The sequence below is a fragment of the Botrytis porri genome (assembly GCF_014898465.1).
Source record: "Botrytis porri strain MUCL 3234 chromosome Unknown BPOR_001, whole genome shotgun sequence".
In the NCBI taxonomy this organism is placed as follows: domain Eukaryota; kingdom Fungi; phylum Ascomycota; class Leotiomycetes; order Helotiales; family Sclerotiniaceae; genus Botrytis; species Botrytis porri.
Window position 1 is genome coordinate 3,673,767 of NW_024066075.1, and position 17,728 is coordinate 3,691,494.

Here is a 17,728-nt window from a genome sequence, read left to right on the forward strand (position 1 = left end):
CACGTGGTAGAGTTCTCAGGAGCCAGGGCTCCAAGGAGGTCCTTGGGAGTCAGGACTCCAAGAAACTTCAAATCAATATCAAAGAACAAAGATCTATATAAGGAATGGGATTTCATTATAATATAGAGCTTTATATTCAAGAGAACAATTATTAGTTTTATTATTATAATTATAAGAATTACAATTAGTTATAACCTTATTGAATTCCTACTTGAAGTTTAATCTAAACCATCTCGAGAGATCTCTAGACACTTCCACGTGATCTTAGAGGCAGTTTCCGTAACAATTATTTAAGTTATTACTCATTATATACTAAGCGATTTCATAATAAAATCCTCGTAAAAAAACTGTTTTCCTATATAAACTACTAGGGCCTACGAGCCTTCGAACTCTTTACTTTTCGAGAAAGTTGTTACAGGAGCTGCCTCTAGGGTCACGTAGAAGTGTCTAGAGATCTCTTGAGATGGTTTAAACTAGACTTCAAGTAGGAATTCAATAAGGTTGTAATTGTTGCAATTCTTGTAACTATAATAATGAAACTAATGATTGTTCTTGAGCACGAAGCTCTATATCCTAATGAAACTCATTTGTTATATAGACCTTCGTCATCTGAAGCCCGTAGCTCCCCAAGGCTCCCTCATGTGACACGCGAATGTGTCATGTGATGTCTGTCGTAACAAAAGTATTATTTAACAATTTTTATTATTATAAATTTTTAAATATGATTTTAAATAGTAGTTATATTAGGAGCTTGTAGGCGAAGTCGATTTATCTCCTTTTAACTTCTTTAATTCTTTTAACCTTTTTAATAATAATAAATTCCTAATTTGATTAAATTAATTAATATTAAGGTATGAATGTATACACACGCGTATGTATTTTTATATTATATATATTATATATAATGTGTTTTATAAGTGAATAGATTATATTAATATATAATAACAAAAAGACTATTATTCTCCGCAAAGAGTGGTTGGCTTAATGATAAAGTGATTCATGCTTATTTCTATTTAGAACTATATTCTAATTAATATTTGTCTTTTCGAAACCTAATCATTTATGAATTTATAGTTTATTATTTATATATAATTAAAGAAAAATGTTATACTTTCTTTCTAATCCTTTAGTTTTAATATGAAAAAACCTTTACTTTATTATTACTTTATTTTCTTATTTTTATAAAAAATGGTTTTATTTATATTCGAATAATTATAATATATTTTTCTTTCTTAATAATATTAATCATCTGCTTGTGATTATCTACAATCACTTTGGTTTTTAATAGTTTGATTACTTTGGTCTTTATCAGTTCATAATCTTTACCTTTTTATAAAGATTTCAAACAATCCTTGAACTTTTTAATATAAAATAAATTGGACAATTTGAACTTGCTAGTAAAATCAATGAGTAGTATTTGTAATACTGTTTGTTTTCTGTTAGTATTATAGTTATAAAAGAACAAAACATTTGATTAAGTTAATAATTATATGTATATAGAATTGTTAGTTTAATCCATCTTTAATACTCCCTGGGAGGCTGTGGTGAACCCTTATGGCTTGTCCTTCGAATGTAAATTAATAAAATAAATAAACAATAAATAAATAAATATTAATATACAAATCGACCATCCTACTTTCGGGCCACCTCTGTTTTGAATTACTCTTTTACACCAAAAATCGCTTTTTTAACCTATTAACATCTCTATTAATATATAATCTAATTTAATAAAAATTTGAATATATATAATTTAAGCTATTTTAAGCTCATTCTGAAATTTTTAAACTTTTAGGAATTTTCTGTATTGAGATCTAGAGCTTTAAAATATCGATTTCTTAATTTGTATAAGAATTACATATAAATTTAAAACTTTTATAAAATCTTTAATAACTTTTTAATAACAATTATTAAAAGAAAACTGTATATCTTTTTGAAAGTTTTGAACTTAAATTTATATAAAAGTTAAAAAAAAAATAGAAAAAATTAATAGATATAGAGATATAGTATACAATGAGTTTAAAATAATATAAATAATCTCTGTAATTTTGAGGGTATTCTTTCAAATATCTATTTATAGGAAATTTTCTTTTTTTTCTAAATCCTTCAAAATAAACATATTAAAAATTTATAATATATTTTTAATAATTTTTATTAAAAAGTTATTAAAGATTTTATAAAAGTTTTAAATTTATATATAATTTCTATACAAATTTAAAAATCGATATTTTAAAGCTTTAGATCTCAATATAGAAAATTCCTAAAAAATTTAAATTTTCAAGGTAAATTAAAAATGATCTAAATTATATATATATATAAATTTTCAATAAATTCTATTCATAAATAAGAAAGTTAAAAATTCCATTTTTGGTATAAAAAGTAGCTCAAAAGGGGGATGGCCCGAAAGTAGAGTGCTCGACTTAAGTCATTTCGAAAATCATCTTAATCAAGCTGCTTAAAATATTTTTGTTTTAATAATTAATTATTATTATTTTTAAATGAAAGTTATGAAATAATAAGTAAAATCTAGATTTCTTAGAAATCTAGTTTTTATATAGATATTTCTATTATTTTCTAAAAAAATAATAGAAATTGTTACGATTTTCGTTATAAAAAAGTTATTCTATAATAACCACTATAATAATTCGAATTTTTAATAAATAATTAAATTTTCATAATATTTATATAACTAAATTTCAATTTTTTCAATTTTTTTTTAAATTATATCATTCAATAAAGAAAGTATATAGTTACATATAGATAGATTTTATATATAAAATGAAATAACCTACTTACTAATATAACTCGCTTACTAATAAAACATATTATATATTATTAATAATACTAAGGAAATCAATAAGTTTTTAATTCGCTTTAAAAATATCATATATAAAATTTAATCCCTCATATAGACTTTATAGTTAAAGTTAGAATTATAAAAATTATAACGTAACGTATGGGGAACTCGGACATATGGGGAACTCGGACACTTTTAGCCCATCACCAACTTGAAACCGCAATAACTTTTATTATGCATACCCAATCACCTTCTACATCTGCTCAAATTGAAGAGAAGCTTCAAAAGGCTATAATTTCACTTCAATTGAAAGAATTTAAATCAATTAGAAAGGCTGCAGAGCATTTTGAAGTCCCTAAGTCTACCCTAGCTGATAGGCTGGCTGGGAAGAAAACACGTTCCCAAACCCACGAAATGGCTCAAATTCTTTCAAACGCAGAAGAAAATACTCTTGTACGATGGATTTCACGACTTACCATCACTGGATTCCCTGCTACACCTATGTTGGTGAAGGAAATGGCCGACGAAATTCGTCTTCGACGCGTTCGGGTCGCGTCATCTCGAAATCCTACCTCGACAGAAATTCCACCTATAGGCCACGAATGGATCTATAGATTCCAAAAACGACATCCAGAACTTAAAACATGCTATTCACGTCAATTAGAGTCTAATCGGGCTAAAGAAGCAACTCCGGAGAATATTCAGGCTTGGTTTGACGCGTTTCGCACGCGTCTCATTGAGCGAAAGTATGAATTAGATGATATGTATAATATGGATGAAACCGGATTTGGAGTTGGAAGTACTCAAAGTACGCGCATTATAGTCGATTCTACTCAGAAATCGAATTGGAAAGTTACAGCTGGCAAGCAAGAATGGATAACTGCATTTGAATGTGTCAATGCAGCTGGAAATGCTCTATCACCTATGGTCATTTTCAAGGCTCAGAATACGAATTCTGCATGGATTCCAAAGGACACACCTCAAAGCTGGCAGTTCTCTACTAGTACAAATGGATGGACCTCAAATAGCCATGGATTAGAATGGTTAAAAAGGGTTTTCGAACCAGAATCCAAGAAAGTGTCAGGTGACCGACCTCGACTTTTGATCATGGATGGCCATTCAAGCCATATTACAGGTAGCTTTATTGCTTTCTGTATAGATAATGATATTGATTTACTTATATTACCTCCTCATTGCTCTCACTTGCTTCAGCCACTTGATATTGCGGTGTATGGGCCAATGAAACGATATCATGCTTTAGAGGTCGATCGATATTCTCGAGCTGGTGTAAAGCGAATCCAAAGAGCTGAATGGGTAGAACTCTTTCAAAATATTAGAAAAAAAGCATTGAATTCTTCTAATATTAAAGCTGGCTGGAGAGGAGCTGGTTTAGTACCTTTTGCCCCACGAAAAGTACTCGATTCATTACCATTTAACTCCTCCCAGCAACCTTCTACTCCACAAATGAGAACCCCCAATCAAGACCTAGACTTGTCTATACTCAGGAGTTCTCCTCCAGATGGAACAGAACTAAGGCAAGCAAATCAGATCTTTAATACAGCTCTAGCAAGCAGTGGTTCTCCTGCATCGCCAACTCGTCGATATGCCAAGAGAATGACTAGGCTTGTAGAATCTCAAAATGCTGAGATAGCCCTACTTCGGAAACAGCTCTCTGATGCTCAGGAGGTAATTGAGACTCGAAAGAAAAGAACTAAAGGCAAAAGAGTCAAATTACAAGGTCAATTTGTCTTTAGTACTAAGGAAGTATTGAAAATGGTACGTGAGGCGGAGGAAAAACCGAAGGAGAAAAAGCCACGAGGACGGCCACGCAAACGCCCAATTGAAGAATCAGAAGAAGAGATTGAAGAAGAAGAGCTAGAGAATAGTTCAAGTGATTCGGAATTGGAATTGGAGGATTGTGTGGCTCGTAGAACAAGATCGCGTGTAGAATAATTGAAAAAGTGTCCGAGTTCCCCATATGTCCGAGTTCCCCATACGTTACGTTATTATTTAAAAGCTCTTAATCTATATTATTGTTACGACCGAGGTCGTCACATGACTAGATTGATTAAAATATCACCTGACCAAGGTGTCCCACTGAGTCCCACTGAGTAAGGCCCAGTGGGACACAGTGGGAAGCAGTGGGACAACAGAGAACGAAGGTCTATATAAGGGAATGGGATTTCATTACAATATAGAGCTTCGTGCTCAAGATCAATCATTAGTTTCATACTATAGTTACGAGAATTGCAACCAGTTACAACCTTATTGAATTCCTACTTGAAGTCTAGTCTAAACCACCTCGAGAGATCTCTAGACACTTCCACGTGACCCTAGAGGCAGCTCCCGTAACAATTATATGATTATCACTTTTTTTAATTCTTTATTTAATTCAATTAAATTAGTTTCATTGAAAAAGACAATCAATATTTTGAGATGTTACACTATACCACAATGCTAATAAAGTTAAAATTCATTCTGATCAATCAGATCGCTTGAATTGGGTCTCACCAAGCGAGAGTTTCCTTTTTTTTTTTGTGTATACAGTACTATGGTCCTCGCGGACAGCAAGACTATCAAGGAGGTAAACCTCCAATCATTCCATTTCACCTCTCAAACCAAACCCCAAACCCGAAATCAAAGAATTCAAGTATCTTAATATCACAGTATACTTAACCTTATATCGTCACTAAATATCTTCATCTTTCACTCCTATCATATTCATCATCTCCACTCTCAAAAATGTGAGAGTCTCTTGGGATTGTTGGAATTTTTGAGTAGATATATACTAGGTATTTACTAAGTGATATAGTTACCCCTAAAATGTATATTCAGTAGTGAGAGATGTAGATGTAGATATAGATGCAGGGGATATATAAATAAGTATTAAGTATTAATTGACTTTCCTTCTTCGGGGTTTCTACATTTAGTTTTTAGCTACCAGCTTTTAATCTGTAAACAGATATACTGTTTCAATGAACTACAATATTACCTCCTCCCCTATTTCCATATATTATCATCTCCACTCCTCACACACCCAGAAACAAATCTCCACCTAATCCACACACTCCCCCTCCTAATCCTCTCTCCACTCCCTCCAGTCTCTACACCCACCCCACCCCTCAAAGTTTCACCACCCCCCTCTCCCTCAACCACTTCCCATACCTAAAAAACAAGATCGGCACCGGAAAGAACGCCAGTGCAATGAATCCCAACACACTATTTCCCCAACCCAATCCCAGCGCCGAATATAAAGGCTGACCTGCTAGTGGTAGAAAAGCTCCTCCAATCGATTGAAAAACTTTCGTGGCGGCAATTGCTGAGGCGGCGTAGGTGGGGAAACTATCGACTAGGTACATGTTTATTGAGAGCTGGGTGAGTTGTTAGTATATGTTTGTTTACTTTTTGGGATGATGAGGAATGGAGTAATAGGGGAAGTAGAAGGGAGAGAGAGAGAGAGCGAGAGAGGGAATGACAGAAGAAACATACAAAAGCGGGAATCATTCCAATCCCAAAGAAACTCGTCCCAATAATCGGCACAATCCAATGAACTTTCGCCTGGGCCGTCCATCCATAAACAAACAGCGAAATGGCAATCAACGGACTCGTCAGCACCAGCGTAGGTAATCGATATTCCGGTTCCGCAATCCCTCCATTTTTTTCCGTCAACCTCTTGAAAATCGGATCTGATACTTTTCCCGACACGAAAAGTCCAATGGCAATTCCGCATCCAAGACCCAGGTATGAGAGCCCGGTAAGCGGAACGGAAAAATGATATTGATTGGAAAAAGTAAATGGAAAGGTCGTGATGAAGAGATACAGGTATCCGAAAAGAACAGCGTAGTATACCGAGAGTAGAAAGACAATTGGTGAGCGAAACAATGTTTTCAAAGGTCGAACGATAGCATTAGTAAAATGCACCATTGGCGTATCCGCATGATGAAGCGCCGATACTTTCGCTGTATTTCCCGTTTCCTTAATAATGCGTCTCGTTTTTCTCTCCAGAATCACCACCGGATATGTTTCCTGCAGGAGAAAAAATCCTCCAATCAATGTCACAACGGCAATAATAGCTTCCAACCAAAACGCCCATCGCCATCCCGCATTTGCAGCAAGGTCACCTCCTATGATAGGTCCCACTATTGGTCCCATTAATGGACCCATTCCCCAAAGCGCCATTGCGAGTCCGCGTTGTTCTCGATGGAACATATCGCCGATACTTGCGCCGCCGAGTGCGGTGGGTGCTCCTCCTGCACATCCTGCTAGGAATCGAAAAATGATGAGCATGTTGAGATCAGTTGAGAGACCGCAACCAAGTGTGAATAACATGAACAAGAAGTTGGCAGTTAGATAGACTGGTTTGCGACCATACAATTCTGACATGGGCGCGGCGATAATGGGACCCGCAGCAAACCCGAGGACGAAGATCGAGACGACGAGAGTTTGGAGAATCATATTCGTAGAGTGGAATTCTTCCATCACGAGAGGAACTCCAGGTGCAAACATGGTGGATGCGAGAGGACTGTGGAGAATTAGTGGATGTGAGTGAAATAAGGAGGGAATTTACTTACGTAGAGAAAGTCATGACAGAGATAACTCCGGTATTAGCCCACCTCTTCGTATTAGACCAATTCATAGGATTCAATGGATCGGTATCGCCATCCCAAGAGACAATATTAGATGGCTCTGGACCTCTCAATTGCTGAGTAAGATTTTCATCGACTCGATCAATGGTGGTTGTAGCAGTGCCCAGTTCAGCATCAGATGCGCCTCGATATGTAGTATCTATTGGGGAAAGTGGTCGAGAAGGTGGAGCAATTGCAGTAGGAACATCATCGCCACTACCTAGATCGCTAGACTCGGCTGGCACATTTCTCGACATGATAAGATTCGGGTTGAAGCCGCCAATGGAATGAAGGAGATATAATAGATGTAAAGACTTGAATTAATTGCACTGCGGCTTGTAGTTTTGTAGCTATTCCTCGAAAGCGAAAAAGAACGTGTGGGTAGAAGCCAAAGAGGGAAAGAATTCAGAACCAAAAGCGAACCGAAGCTGATGATTCTTAGTTGGAAATGATCTTTTGAAGTCTATCGAAAGTGACAATGCCAAAAATAAAAGAGAGAACTAGTGAAGAAAGCAAAATCCATTTCACAGCTTAATGTTGACTTTACCCAATCAATGAATCTTCGCATCGATATCGGGTTATTTCCATCGCGGGACGGAAGCATATTTCATGATAAAAGAAGAAAATAAACAATTGGCCACACATATATCATATTTGGGCAGAATTAACCGAAGAGGAAGATGATTCGTATTACAAAATCTATTAGATCCTTGAGATTCATAACACTCGAGAGGAGACTTCATGATTGCTTTTTTTTCTCTACCTTTGATGAATTATGAAGAATAAGGAGATCCAATACATCTAATTTGTAGCAAAGACATTAAATTAACAAATTGTACACTTGTTCAGATGATTTGATGGCGAGATCTAGGTGGCTGTGTGCTCGATTCGGTTGTTGATTCGGTGTTTATGGGGATACGAAGTACAATGCAGTACAGAATACAATTTTCAATCGAAATTGTCGTTCTTCTGTACTACTTACTCATTTACCACGGAGAGCCTTGAATATACAGTTCGATGGGTGATAAGCTTCATGTGTATATTCAGCTGCTGCGGTCAACTTCGTGGGGTCTTTGAAGGGCAACGGTGACACTGCGTTGCTAAAGCTGTATTCAGGAACAGACTCCGCTCATTAGGATGATATATGTAGACAACATCTGTCGTTTGATTTAGTACCTTTCTCATGAAAGTTACGATAGGGAAATGAAATATGATTGATCTTCATCTTGCTTCTAGCAGAGTGATTATAGATGAGGAGAAGATGGAATGTGAATTGCTTTAAATTGCTGAAGCTTTCATTCTCAAGGTCAGGTATGACCGAAAAGCTATCTTGATCCAGAAATTTTGCAACAAGACCGTGCTATTGAAGGTCTGTACACTTACGAGTTTGTAGGTTGAGATCCGAATGTCTTATGGATTATAGTCAAGACGGATACACTTCAATTGAGAGACTCTCCTTGATTTTCTTGAAGGACTAGACGAATGAAGCTTTTCATGTCCATCTTTGTTGACTTGTAGCAGGATCCAATTGTTATCGAAGCAGAAACTCACGAGTTGAGGTATATGGTAGAAAACTATAGTGATGGCTTGCCATATATGATTCTGAAGCGTCGCAATATATCAGGCCAAAATTATAGTTACTCAAGATGAGACTTATCCCTGGTGTCTCTCAAAGCTCTCCCTGATTTTGAAACCATCTACGTTTCAGATAAAGGACGGTATGTGAGAATAAATACAGTATGTGTATTGGATATCACCCTCATTATAGTCCGAGTCAACAACCCTCCTTACAGCTTCAAGTTTCTACCAGCAGCCTTAGCAGCTCTCTCTCCATCAACCAAAACACACCAGCCTTCCCCCCCCACAGTTCCACCCTCTTCACCACCAACCCCACCCTCAAACTCTTTCAAAGCAAATCCTAGAATCTCATCATCATATGTTCCCGGCTGCAACCACACACTCTTAATCCCCAGAGCTCTTGCCTCCTCCAAGACTTTCTTTGTGATCTTTGGAGGAGTGATAATCGAGACACCCGTCTCAGTTGGATGGGGAAGAGCGGAGATTGAGGGGAGAGTGGAGTAATCGGTGGAACCGACTTTGATGGAGGGGGAGGAGGGGTTGATGGGCGTTGCTGGAAGACCGTGGGCCGTATACCATGCGAATACTAAGGAAGGAAGTGTTAGCTCAAAGTTTCAGAAATGGAGATGAACACTTGTCTTCAGGGATGGTGAAAGAAACTTTGGGGATTTACTTTTATGTCCAAACTTTGCAGGGTCTGCAGAGGCGCCAACTACAGCGAAGTAAGGAGACGAGAAGAAAGTACGAGCAGCTGCTTCTGTTGCCATTTTCCTTAGCATTAAGATGATTCTTCTTCTATTTAGCTGTCTTGTAGAAAAGTATAAGAAAGGTATCAAAGGACAATGATTAATTGTTTATGTATGGAAGCTTATTGATAAGAAGGAAACTCGGGTCCCATGTTGATTGACACCATTGATATCACAATTCGATGAAACTCCATGAGGAAAAGGTTGTCGCTCATGCCTCGGCTATGATAGGAAGGAAGAAGTGCACGGGCTTGATTTGGATCTACAATCTGTCAGGTCAACTTCAACTTCAATGTTTTCGAGACGACAACATGTTCATCTATTCAAGATATCAATCATTGTAGAAATTCTTCAATGATATGATATTCCTCAGAATTCTCCGACTTCATCATGCGAAATTTAATACGAGGTTTTCATCCACACCTGTTAATAAACACACTCCATGTGTCCAAGAGCGAAGCCAAACATGGCAAAAACATCTTTGGATTCTCAAAAGGATATTAGGGGTGATATATCTTCAAAATCTCACCATACATATCAGCTACGGTTATCATGTTAAGACCGAAATTTCAATAATAATCTATACCTCAACTACCTCACTGGGCCTGAAAGAGGTAGATTTAGATCATCAAAGGGTCTAATGCAAGGCCAATGTTAACTGAGGAAGAAAAGAAGAGCGAAATCTGCAAGTCTGGTTGACATATCTCAAGCTGGCCTTATAGAAAGTCAATGGATTTGGAAACAAGGTAGGTGGATCAATGAACTGGGAGATATCACTTATATACTCTATTGGCCAATCTATGAAATAGTGGAGGTCAGCCCGCACTGATCGTCTTCCTAAGGTTAATTTTCTTTACACTCATACCGGTGCCAGTACTATCTAATTCCTAGCCGCCAAACATCAAAATGTCCGGGTGCATATCCCGCTATTTAGTATCGAGGTGAGCAAAGTGGTTTATTGGTAATTGCTCGCTTCAATTCAACCATATCCCTCATCAAAATATCCAAGTCCGAGCAGCTACCGCGCCAGTGCGGCACATTCAAGACGAAACGTGTAGATCGTTCCAAACGCGGCTGCCACGGTTTGGGTTTGATCAGAATTGAAAATTCCCCTTTTAGTATTAGACTTTAGACCTCGAGCTAGAGTTTGGTCGCTACAGGGGTTACGATTGGATACAAATGGTATATTTCGGGAATCTTGGGAAGCTAACTCGTCTGAAATGCAAGTGCATGAATTTAAGCCTTACAGAATATCAGAAAATTGGCTCATATTCACGTCAATGGGAGTTATAGGGGATCCGGAACGTATGAGATTGTATGTGATGCGGATTCGAATCGGAGTCCTTATGCGCTGGGGCGCAGTTGGGTGTATGAAGTGATTGTTCGTCATGAGTTCGAGTTCAGTTAACTTGTACGCATTGTTTACGAATTTCTCTTGGTCTTTCGGATACTTCTGATGACATTTATGCCTTTGATTTGATTTTTTTCTTATCTTTTCTATATTGACATCTATTCTTAAAGACTGCCAGACGGTCAATAGGGTTTCTAGTTCTGTTTCTTGTGTAGTTTTCTTTCTATTTTCAAAGTCATTCCTTTACTTTATTTTTTGCAGACGGTTTTTGAGAGATCGCGCGACATTCATTTAGAAATTTGACATTGAGAGAAAAGGAGAAGAAAAGGAAAATTACATCGAATTATTTTACACGATTCGACGACTATTCGAGCGAATCGAATCAAGAATACATGAAGGGAAAGACATCAAAGATAGATGATCCTAAGAGGCACTTAATTGGCATCAAACTGATCAAACGAATTGCGAGAACACTTAGCAGCGAACGGAAATCATGGCAACTATAACTGAACCACAACCTGTCCTTCAGAAATCGGAATATTCAAGGAAAGGGGATGACGAAGGTGGAATTGACAATGGGATGAAAGGAAAATTGAGGAGGGATACTATCAGTGGAAAACTAAAGTTTTCGGCCGGAAGTAATGCGAATGCGAAGGAAAAGAAAGTTGAAGGGTTTCCAAAGATGGATGAAGGAACTTTAAAAACATTTGTGGAAAAAGTTACGCCTTATGATTTCGAAAAAGACATGGGAGAGTGGGACGATGAGAATTCCAGTCATGATTCGAGTATGGATCCTTTGGTATGTATTCTATTATTATTTGCCATTCTTGCATTAAATAAAACGTATTACAAGTTCGTCGAAGAAAGTGATACTAACATACTACAGAACTGGTGTCCTCATCGCAAAAATCTCGCATTCTTCACCCTATGTCTTGCCTTCTCAATAGTAGGCATGCAACGCCTAATGTTCGTTTCCGTAAATGCAGTCATCACAGCACAGTTCTCGATCTCATCTACTCAAACCGCATTGTTAACAGGAATTGCGTTCATTTTCTCTGCGATCAGTAGTCCATTTTGGGAAATATTGAATATGAAAGTGGGAAAGAGAGGAATTTTCATCTTCGCGGCGGCTTTGATGTTGGTCGGTGGTTTGTGGAATATGCATGTTGAGACTTATGGTCAATTTCTGGGTGGGAGAATGGTGCAGGGACTAGGTTGGGGAGCTTTTGAAGCGTTGATCAGGGGTGCCATGGCGGAAATGTACTTCGTGAGTATTACCCTCTGTTCTTTTCTGTTGATCGCTGGTTTCGGAAGCGAGAAAGGCTCGGAAATCAGGGAAGTCATTCAAACGTAAAGAAATATACTAACAAAAATAGGAATCACAACTTCCCATTCGCCTAACAATCCTCTCAACAGTCGACGTCTTCTTCACGTGGGGAACCCCCATTATCGGTGGATATCTAAGCCAGACAATCGATGGGTACGGAAATCAAATCATGGTAATCAACATCATCCAAGCCATCGCGATATTCCTTTTGATTGTCGCCTTTCCGGAAACATCTTTCTATCGTACTTCTCATCCTACCCCTCCTACATCTCCTCCAACCATATCCTTCAAATCCTGGTGGAAAACATTACATCTTAAGCCATATTGGGGCAACCCATCCAGAGAAGATTTATTGAGACCACTCAAGAGACTCGCCTCTCCAATCACACTTCTTACGTTTGTCTTGGCTTCATTGCCAATAGCATCCGCATACGCATTTGCCCTAAGTCTCTCGGGTTTCCTCTCCGCTTCACCCCTATTCATCTTCCCAAGCCAAGTAGGATATATCTTCATCGGACCCCTCGTTCTCTCCCTCCTATCCTACGGTCTCTTATCCCTCGTCTCCCCCGGAAAACCCATTCTCCCTTCTTCCGAAAAAGTCCTAGGCGGAACCCCAACCAGCGCTCTCCGCATCGCAATCCCTGGTCTCATTCTCTTCACCACTGGCACTATCGCCTTCTCTCAATACGTATCTACGACTCTCATCCCCCAAGCGACAAAAGTCAGCGCCACTGTCTTCGTCGTTTCAAGTCCAGGTATGGAATGTAGTCTCAAAGTTATCAGTTTAATCTTCGGGGTTCTGGTGGCAGGAGCCGCGATCTTAGGATTTGCGGTCGAGAGATATTTGGCGATTCAGCAGGGTGTGGATGAGAGTGGGAAGGAGGAGGGTCAGAGAGGAAGAGGGGGTTTGGATAGGGCGAATGCGGTTTTGCAAAATTTGTTTACGGGGTTTTTGATCGTGGCGATGCCAAGTTGGATTGAGCAGGGGATGGGGGAGGAGATGGGAGGAGTGATGGGTCTGAAGGATACGGGGTTGGGAGTGGGAATTTTTGGGTTTGTAGGGGGGGGTGGCGGTCGTGGTGGGTTTGTGGGTGGTGGGAGGGAGTATTAAGGGGGGTGATGTTGGAAGCAGGAGGAGGGCGGAGGAGGGGGTTTATAGAATTAGGGAGTTGGAGGTTTAGTGGCTTAGTGGTTTAAAGGTTAAAATGGGGTGGAGTATAGTTTCGTTGCCGAAAACAGAAGGCGGGATTGCATGGAATGGATTGGATTGGGATAGATTGGTATGGGGCGGAATAGGACGGAATGGGATATCGAAAGATTAAGAGGAGTTCTGGAGTATATATATTAACCAGTTGATCTGGTGTATATGACAATTTACTATGATAGATGAATTAATGTCTAAAAGATCTCAATATCTGATTTCTTTTTTATATCGCTTTTGTTCTTCAGATGCATGAACAGTGAATAGGTAGAGAGGTTACTTACTCAGGTACCCTTCAGAGGAGCTTTTTACACTGTGAAACTTAATTCACACAAAGTATTCCGACTAAAATCATTGCAATCTTCAACTTATTATATATCACACGCGCATTTTATACAAAATGCCTTAGTCATTGACCCGCCCGCCCCCATCATCTCACTACATTTATTATAACTACAACAAGTTCTCGATTATAGTTTCGCCACCTGTCACCTCTCACACTTTATTATTTTCCGTATTACTTATGGCTATCTCAATTCTGATACTTTGACTTTTATTATCTTCTTCTTTACGATTTATCTTTTCTCTGTAATAATCATCTTTTCATCTTTCAATCTTTCAACCTCTCGATATCTAATCCTATTCTCTATTCATTTGTAAATCTGTATCTTCAATAATCGAGAATCGAGAATCGATAATCCATTCTGATGCTTGCATTTTTTCTATATTTCGTACGTTTCGTATAACTTATGCAGTCTGATATTAAACTTGAAATCTAGAGAGAAATTGGGGGATTGGGGTGGGAGTAGTGATGTTGATGTTGACATTGATTTGTTGGTCATTCATGGGGTTTGAGGGTTTGAAGGGGTGAGATGTATATGTATATGTATATGTATATGCATAAATTCGCATGTGTGTTTTTATATATGGAATAGATATAGATACCGCTAGCGAGTTTGAGAATTGATAATAAAAAGGGGATTATAGTAGAATCCAGTAACGGTGATGTTGGTTTGCTAGTATGTGGGGTTTATGGAGGATTCGGGGACTTGGGGTTGCGTGTATATGTGTACGTGAATGTATGGCTATATATGGAATGTAAGTAAATACTACTAGCTAGAGAGTCTGAGAATTGAGTAAGTAATAAATGAATAAACGAATAGACATATAATCGCTTGGTCAGCTTCGTATCATGTCTATCATTACAGTGCATCCCTATTTCCCAAAACACTAAATCCCAATCCCACACTCCAATCTCCTTTCTATCACTTTACTTCAAACCCACCCCTCACCTCCTCCCCAATCTCCCCCGCCAGATTCCCTCCCACCATCCTCCCCATATACCACGCTCCCCACACTTCACTCCCCAATACCTTCTCTATTCCCCGTGTTGTCCATATGTTGTCTCCTAATTTTAGATTTCCTTTTTCTTCTTTTGAATCTGGATTTGAGGCTGAACCTGAGGGGAAGGTTGGTGTAATTGGATATGCGTGTAGAATTTCTTGCTGATTCCAAGTTTCTAATATTGTTGTGTTGGGGAGATGAAGGATGCTAGAGAGGAAAGTGGGGGAGATAGGGTGGGAGGAGAGGAGACGGTAGAGGTAGAGACGTTTTGGAGGGTTGGGAGGATGGGGATTGAAATCTGGTGCTTGAAAAGCAGGAAAAATGGTACGGAGAAGAGAAATTTCGACAAGAGAGTTGTAGGGGGAAGTAGATGGTTGGTTGGCATCGAAGATAGGAAGGAGTTGTGCGGGTAGAGGTGATGGTGTATTATGAAGAGAAGAAGTGAGGAGTGAGGTTGTGGTGAAGAAAGTGATATATAGGGATTGATATTCGATATCCTGGGTATTATCATCGAGAGGATAGAGTGATTTACCATCATGTGTTATTCCTAGGAGTTCCGTGTAGTTGAATGGTGCGGTGATGATGATTTTATCGAATTCTTCAGAATCTAGAACGTCTTCGTCATGTGCTGCGTTTTCCCATCGTATCACCCACTTTGCATCATCTCCGATGACTTCTTCCCAGCGAGGTTGTGTGACTTTTGCACCGAGATGTACTTTTGCTTTATTCTCTCTCAATGATTTCTCCATTGCCATTTGATAAAATCCATGATTTACAGCCTTCGAAGACCCGGATTCCTCTTGCTCAAGCGCAATACTTAGTGTTAGATCACTTATCTGCTCAATTAACTGTCCAGTATGACGTCGAACTTGCGGGGCTAGTATATCTCGTATGTAGTCTCCTCCGATTCCGTTTTTCTTTAGTCTATCGGTTGCGGGGAGGCTGAAAGGAGTGTATCCAAACCTGTTGGACATTATGTAGGCCAGATCTCTGATGGAGGATACGCATATAGTGTTGAGTTTAGGGAGGAAGTTATGGAAGGATTTCATAGTCCCCGTTGGAATTCTTGGAGCACGCCAAACAGAGGGTCCATATTTGAAGAGGATATATATGTAATGCTTCCAAGGAGTGGTAGCATAAGGACGGTATGTTTCGATGACGAAATTATTTCCATTGAAGCTGCGAGTATCAGTTGTGAAATCATGATTCGAAAATATTTGAGATAAAGTAATGTGAACTTACTATCCAACTTTTCCCATTCCAAGATCGTCACTCTCAGTAGGCATATCTTTTGTCTCCTGCACATCATCCATCCCGCCTATGATACTCAATAGCTTTCCATCCAATGCTCCACTCGCAACATCTTCAACCTCAAGCTGCATACCAGTTGCACCCTCCACCACCATCCTCCCACCAACTCTTGCCTTTTCTTCAAAAACTACAATCTCCACTTGTACATCAACATTTTGATCTTTGAACTCCTGGCCAAGTCGTGAAATCCCATCTCTCACACCTTGAACTGCACCAATCCCCGCGGGTCCAGAACCAATAATTCCAACCTTGAAATTCACGATCTTTGCTGCTGGTTTCCCATTTTGGATGATAGACCAGAAGGAAATTCCCGAACTCAGAATTATAAGTGCAGTCAAGAATGCGCCGATGACAGTGAGCAATAGTGTGGAGAATTTCCTGCTCTTTCTGTTATTCGAATTCGCCGATTCTGAGAGAGCATCCTCGTTTGCTTTTGGAAGAAGAGGTGTCGATTCCGAGTGTGAGTATTTCGGAGGACTTTCAGGCGAATATGGTGGTGGTGGGCCAGCCTTATGCATCTTGCTTCTCATATCTGCCTGGTATCAACACATGCGCTAATCATTCACACAATCAAGTCGAGATTTCGATCTCGAGAATTTAATCCATCATATAGAGCTGAAAATCACAGCCTGAATCTTGATACATGAAGTGAGGTGATGGTCATCAAATATATTGCGCCTCCGTGTGACGGTCGCAATGCGGCCGCCTGCATAAAACAGGGTCTAAATATATCTCATAGGATTGGACGCCGCCACGGGTTGCTATCATGATAGGCTTTTTGTGATGCAGGTATTGTCGCATGTAAGGCATACTTACAGGGTGATTATCATTTGAATGATCGTTCATTAATTGGGTATTTTTCAGACGGCAAACGAGCTCGAAATCATCGATATTGTGAATGGGTATCGTGATCCACTCAACATCCTTCCAAATCAACGTGAATATGTGCGTCCCGTTCCAAAAGTCTTGAATACCTTCATCCCCAGTATACCTCCTTACTCACTAAATTCCATCGATTCCACATCCCATTTTACTTTTCAGTATTCATCAATCCCCCTCCTTGGGCCAAAAAATACTGAATCCCACCACCATAATAAGCACAATATAAAATGCGCCCACCAACGAGATAACAAAAATCGACATCCAAGTAGCTGCTCTAAACCTCGACGCATCGTCCGATCTAAGAGCTGGAGTTTGGTAAGGACGAGGTTCAGTTGGCAGATGGAGATGTAGAAGAGGTGTTCTTTCTGTGTATGAGGGCGGACGTGATGTATACGGGGGAGGAGGATCGTTCATTTTGATATTGATCTCATATGTATATAAATCTTTTGATTTAAGCTTGAAAGATAGAATGAAGGAGTAGGAAATAGTTTAATAGATAACTATAATAACAATAAGGATTGTAAGATTTTCTCATGATGGTTAACAGCATGGCATTCGTATTCGCTTGT

The 17,728-nt window shown here is 38.8% G+C and overlaps 5 protein-coding genes across 5 annotated transcripts; 1 reads left to right on the forward strand and 4 right to left on the reverse strand.

Moving 5' to 3' along the window:
- Nucleotides 1-5,916: 5,916 nt before the first annotated feature.
- EAF01_000994 (uncharacterized protein) lies at nucleotides 5,917-7,676 on the reverse strand (the record flags this gene model as incomplete). Its single annotated transcript, XM_038909244.1, has 3 exons — nucleotides 5,917-6,165; nucleotides 6,284-7,316; nucleotides 7,366-7,676. The coding sequence occupies 3 exons, from the start codon at nucleotides 7,674-7,676 to the stop codon at nucleotides 5,917-5,919; spliced, it is 1,593 nt and encodes a 530-aa protein (XP_038776150.1).
- A 1,270-nt stretch (nucleotides 7,677-8,946) lies between these two features.
- EAF01_000995 (uncharacterized protein) lies at nucleotides 8,947-9,910 on the reverse strand. The gene is made up of 2 exons (XM_038909245.1): nucleotides 9,671-9,910; nucleotides 8,947-9,583 (listed from the first exon to the last, which is right to left on the reverse strand). The coding sequence occupies exons 1-2, from the start codon at nucleotides 9,774-9,776 to the stop codon at nucleotides 9,207-9,209; spliced, it is 483 nt and encodes a 160-aa protein (XP_038776151.1). The 5' UTR covers nucleotides 9,777-9,910; the 3' UTR covers nucleotides 8,947-9,206.
- Nucleotides 9,911-11,051: 1,141 nt separating this feature from the next.
- On the forward strand, nucleotides 11,052-13,532 carry EAF01_000996 (uncharacterized protein; the record flags this gene model as incomplete). Its single annotated transcript, XM_038909246.1, has 3 exons — nucleotides 11,052-11,893; nucleotides 11,981-12,361; nucleotides 12,471-13,532. Exons 1-3 carry the CDS (start codon nucleotides 11,588-11,590, stop codon nucleotides 13,530-13,532), a joined length of 1,749 nt encoding a protein of 582 aa, XP_038776152.1. The 5' UTR covers nucleotides 11,052-11,587.
- Nucleotides 13,533-14,887: 1,355 nt separating this feature from the next.
- EAF01_000997 (uncharacterized protein) lies at nucleotides 14,888-16,795 on the reverse strand (the record flags this gene model as incomplete). Its single annotated transcript, XM_038909247.1, has 2 exons — nucleotides 14,888-16,145; nucleotides 16,209-16,795. 2 exons carry the CDS (start codon nucleotides 16,793-16,795, stop codon nucleotides 14,888-14,890), a joined length of 1,845 nt encoding a protein of 614 aa, XP_038776153.1.
- A 529-nt stretch (nucleotides 16,796-17,324) lies between these two features.
- Nucleotides 17,325-17,573, reverse strand: EAF01_000998 (uncharacterized protein; the record flags this gene model as incomplete). The annotated part of the gene is made up of 1 exon (XM_038909248.1): nucleotides 17,325-17,573. The coding sequence occupies one exon, from the start codon at nucleotides 17,571-17,573 to the stop codon at nucleotides 17,325-17,327; it is 249 nt and encodes an 82-aa protein (XP_038776154.1).
- Nucleotides 17,574-17,728: the final 155 nt, after the last annotated feature.

Coding starts and splice junctions, on each gene's coding strand:
- EAF01_000995 (XM_038909245.1), bottom strand. CDS start 9,776: ATGCTAAGGAAAATGGCAACAGAAGCAGCTGCTCGTACTTTCTTCTCG. Junction 9,584..9,670: donor TGCAAAGTTTGGACATAAAA/GTAAATCCCCAA, acceptor TTCCTTCCTTAG/TATTCGCATGGTATACGGCC.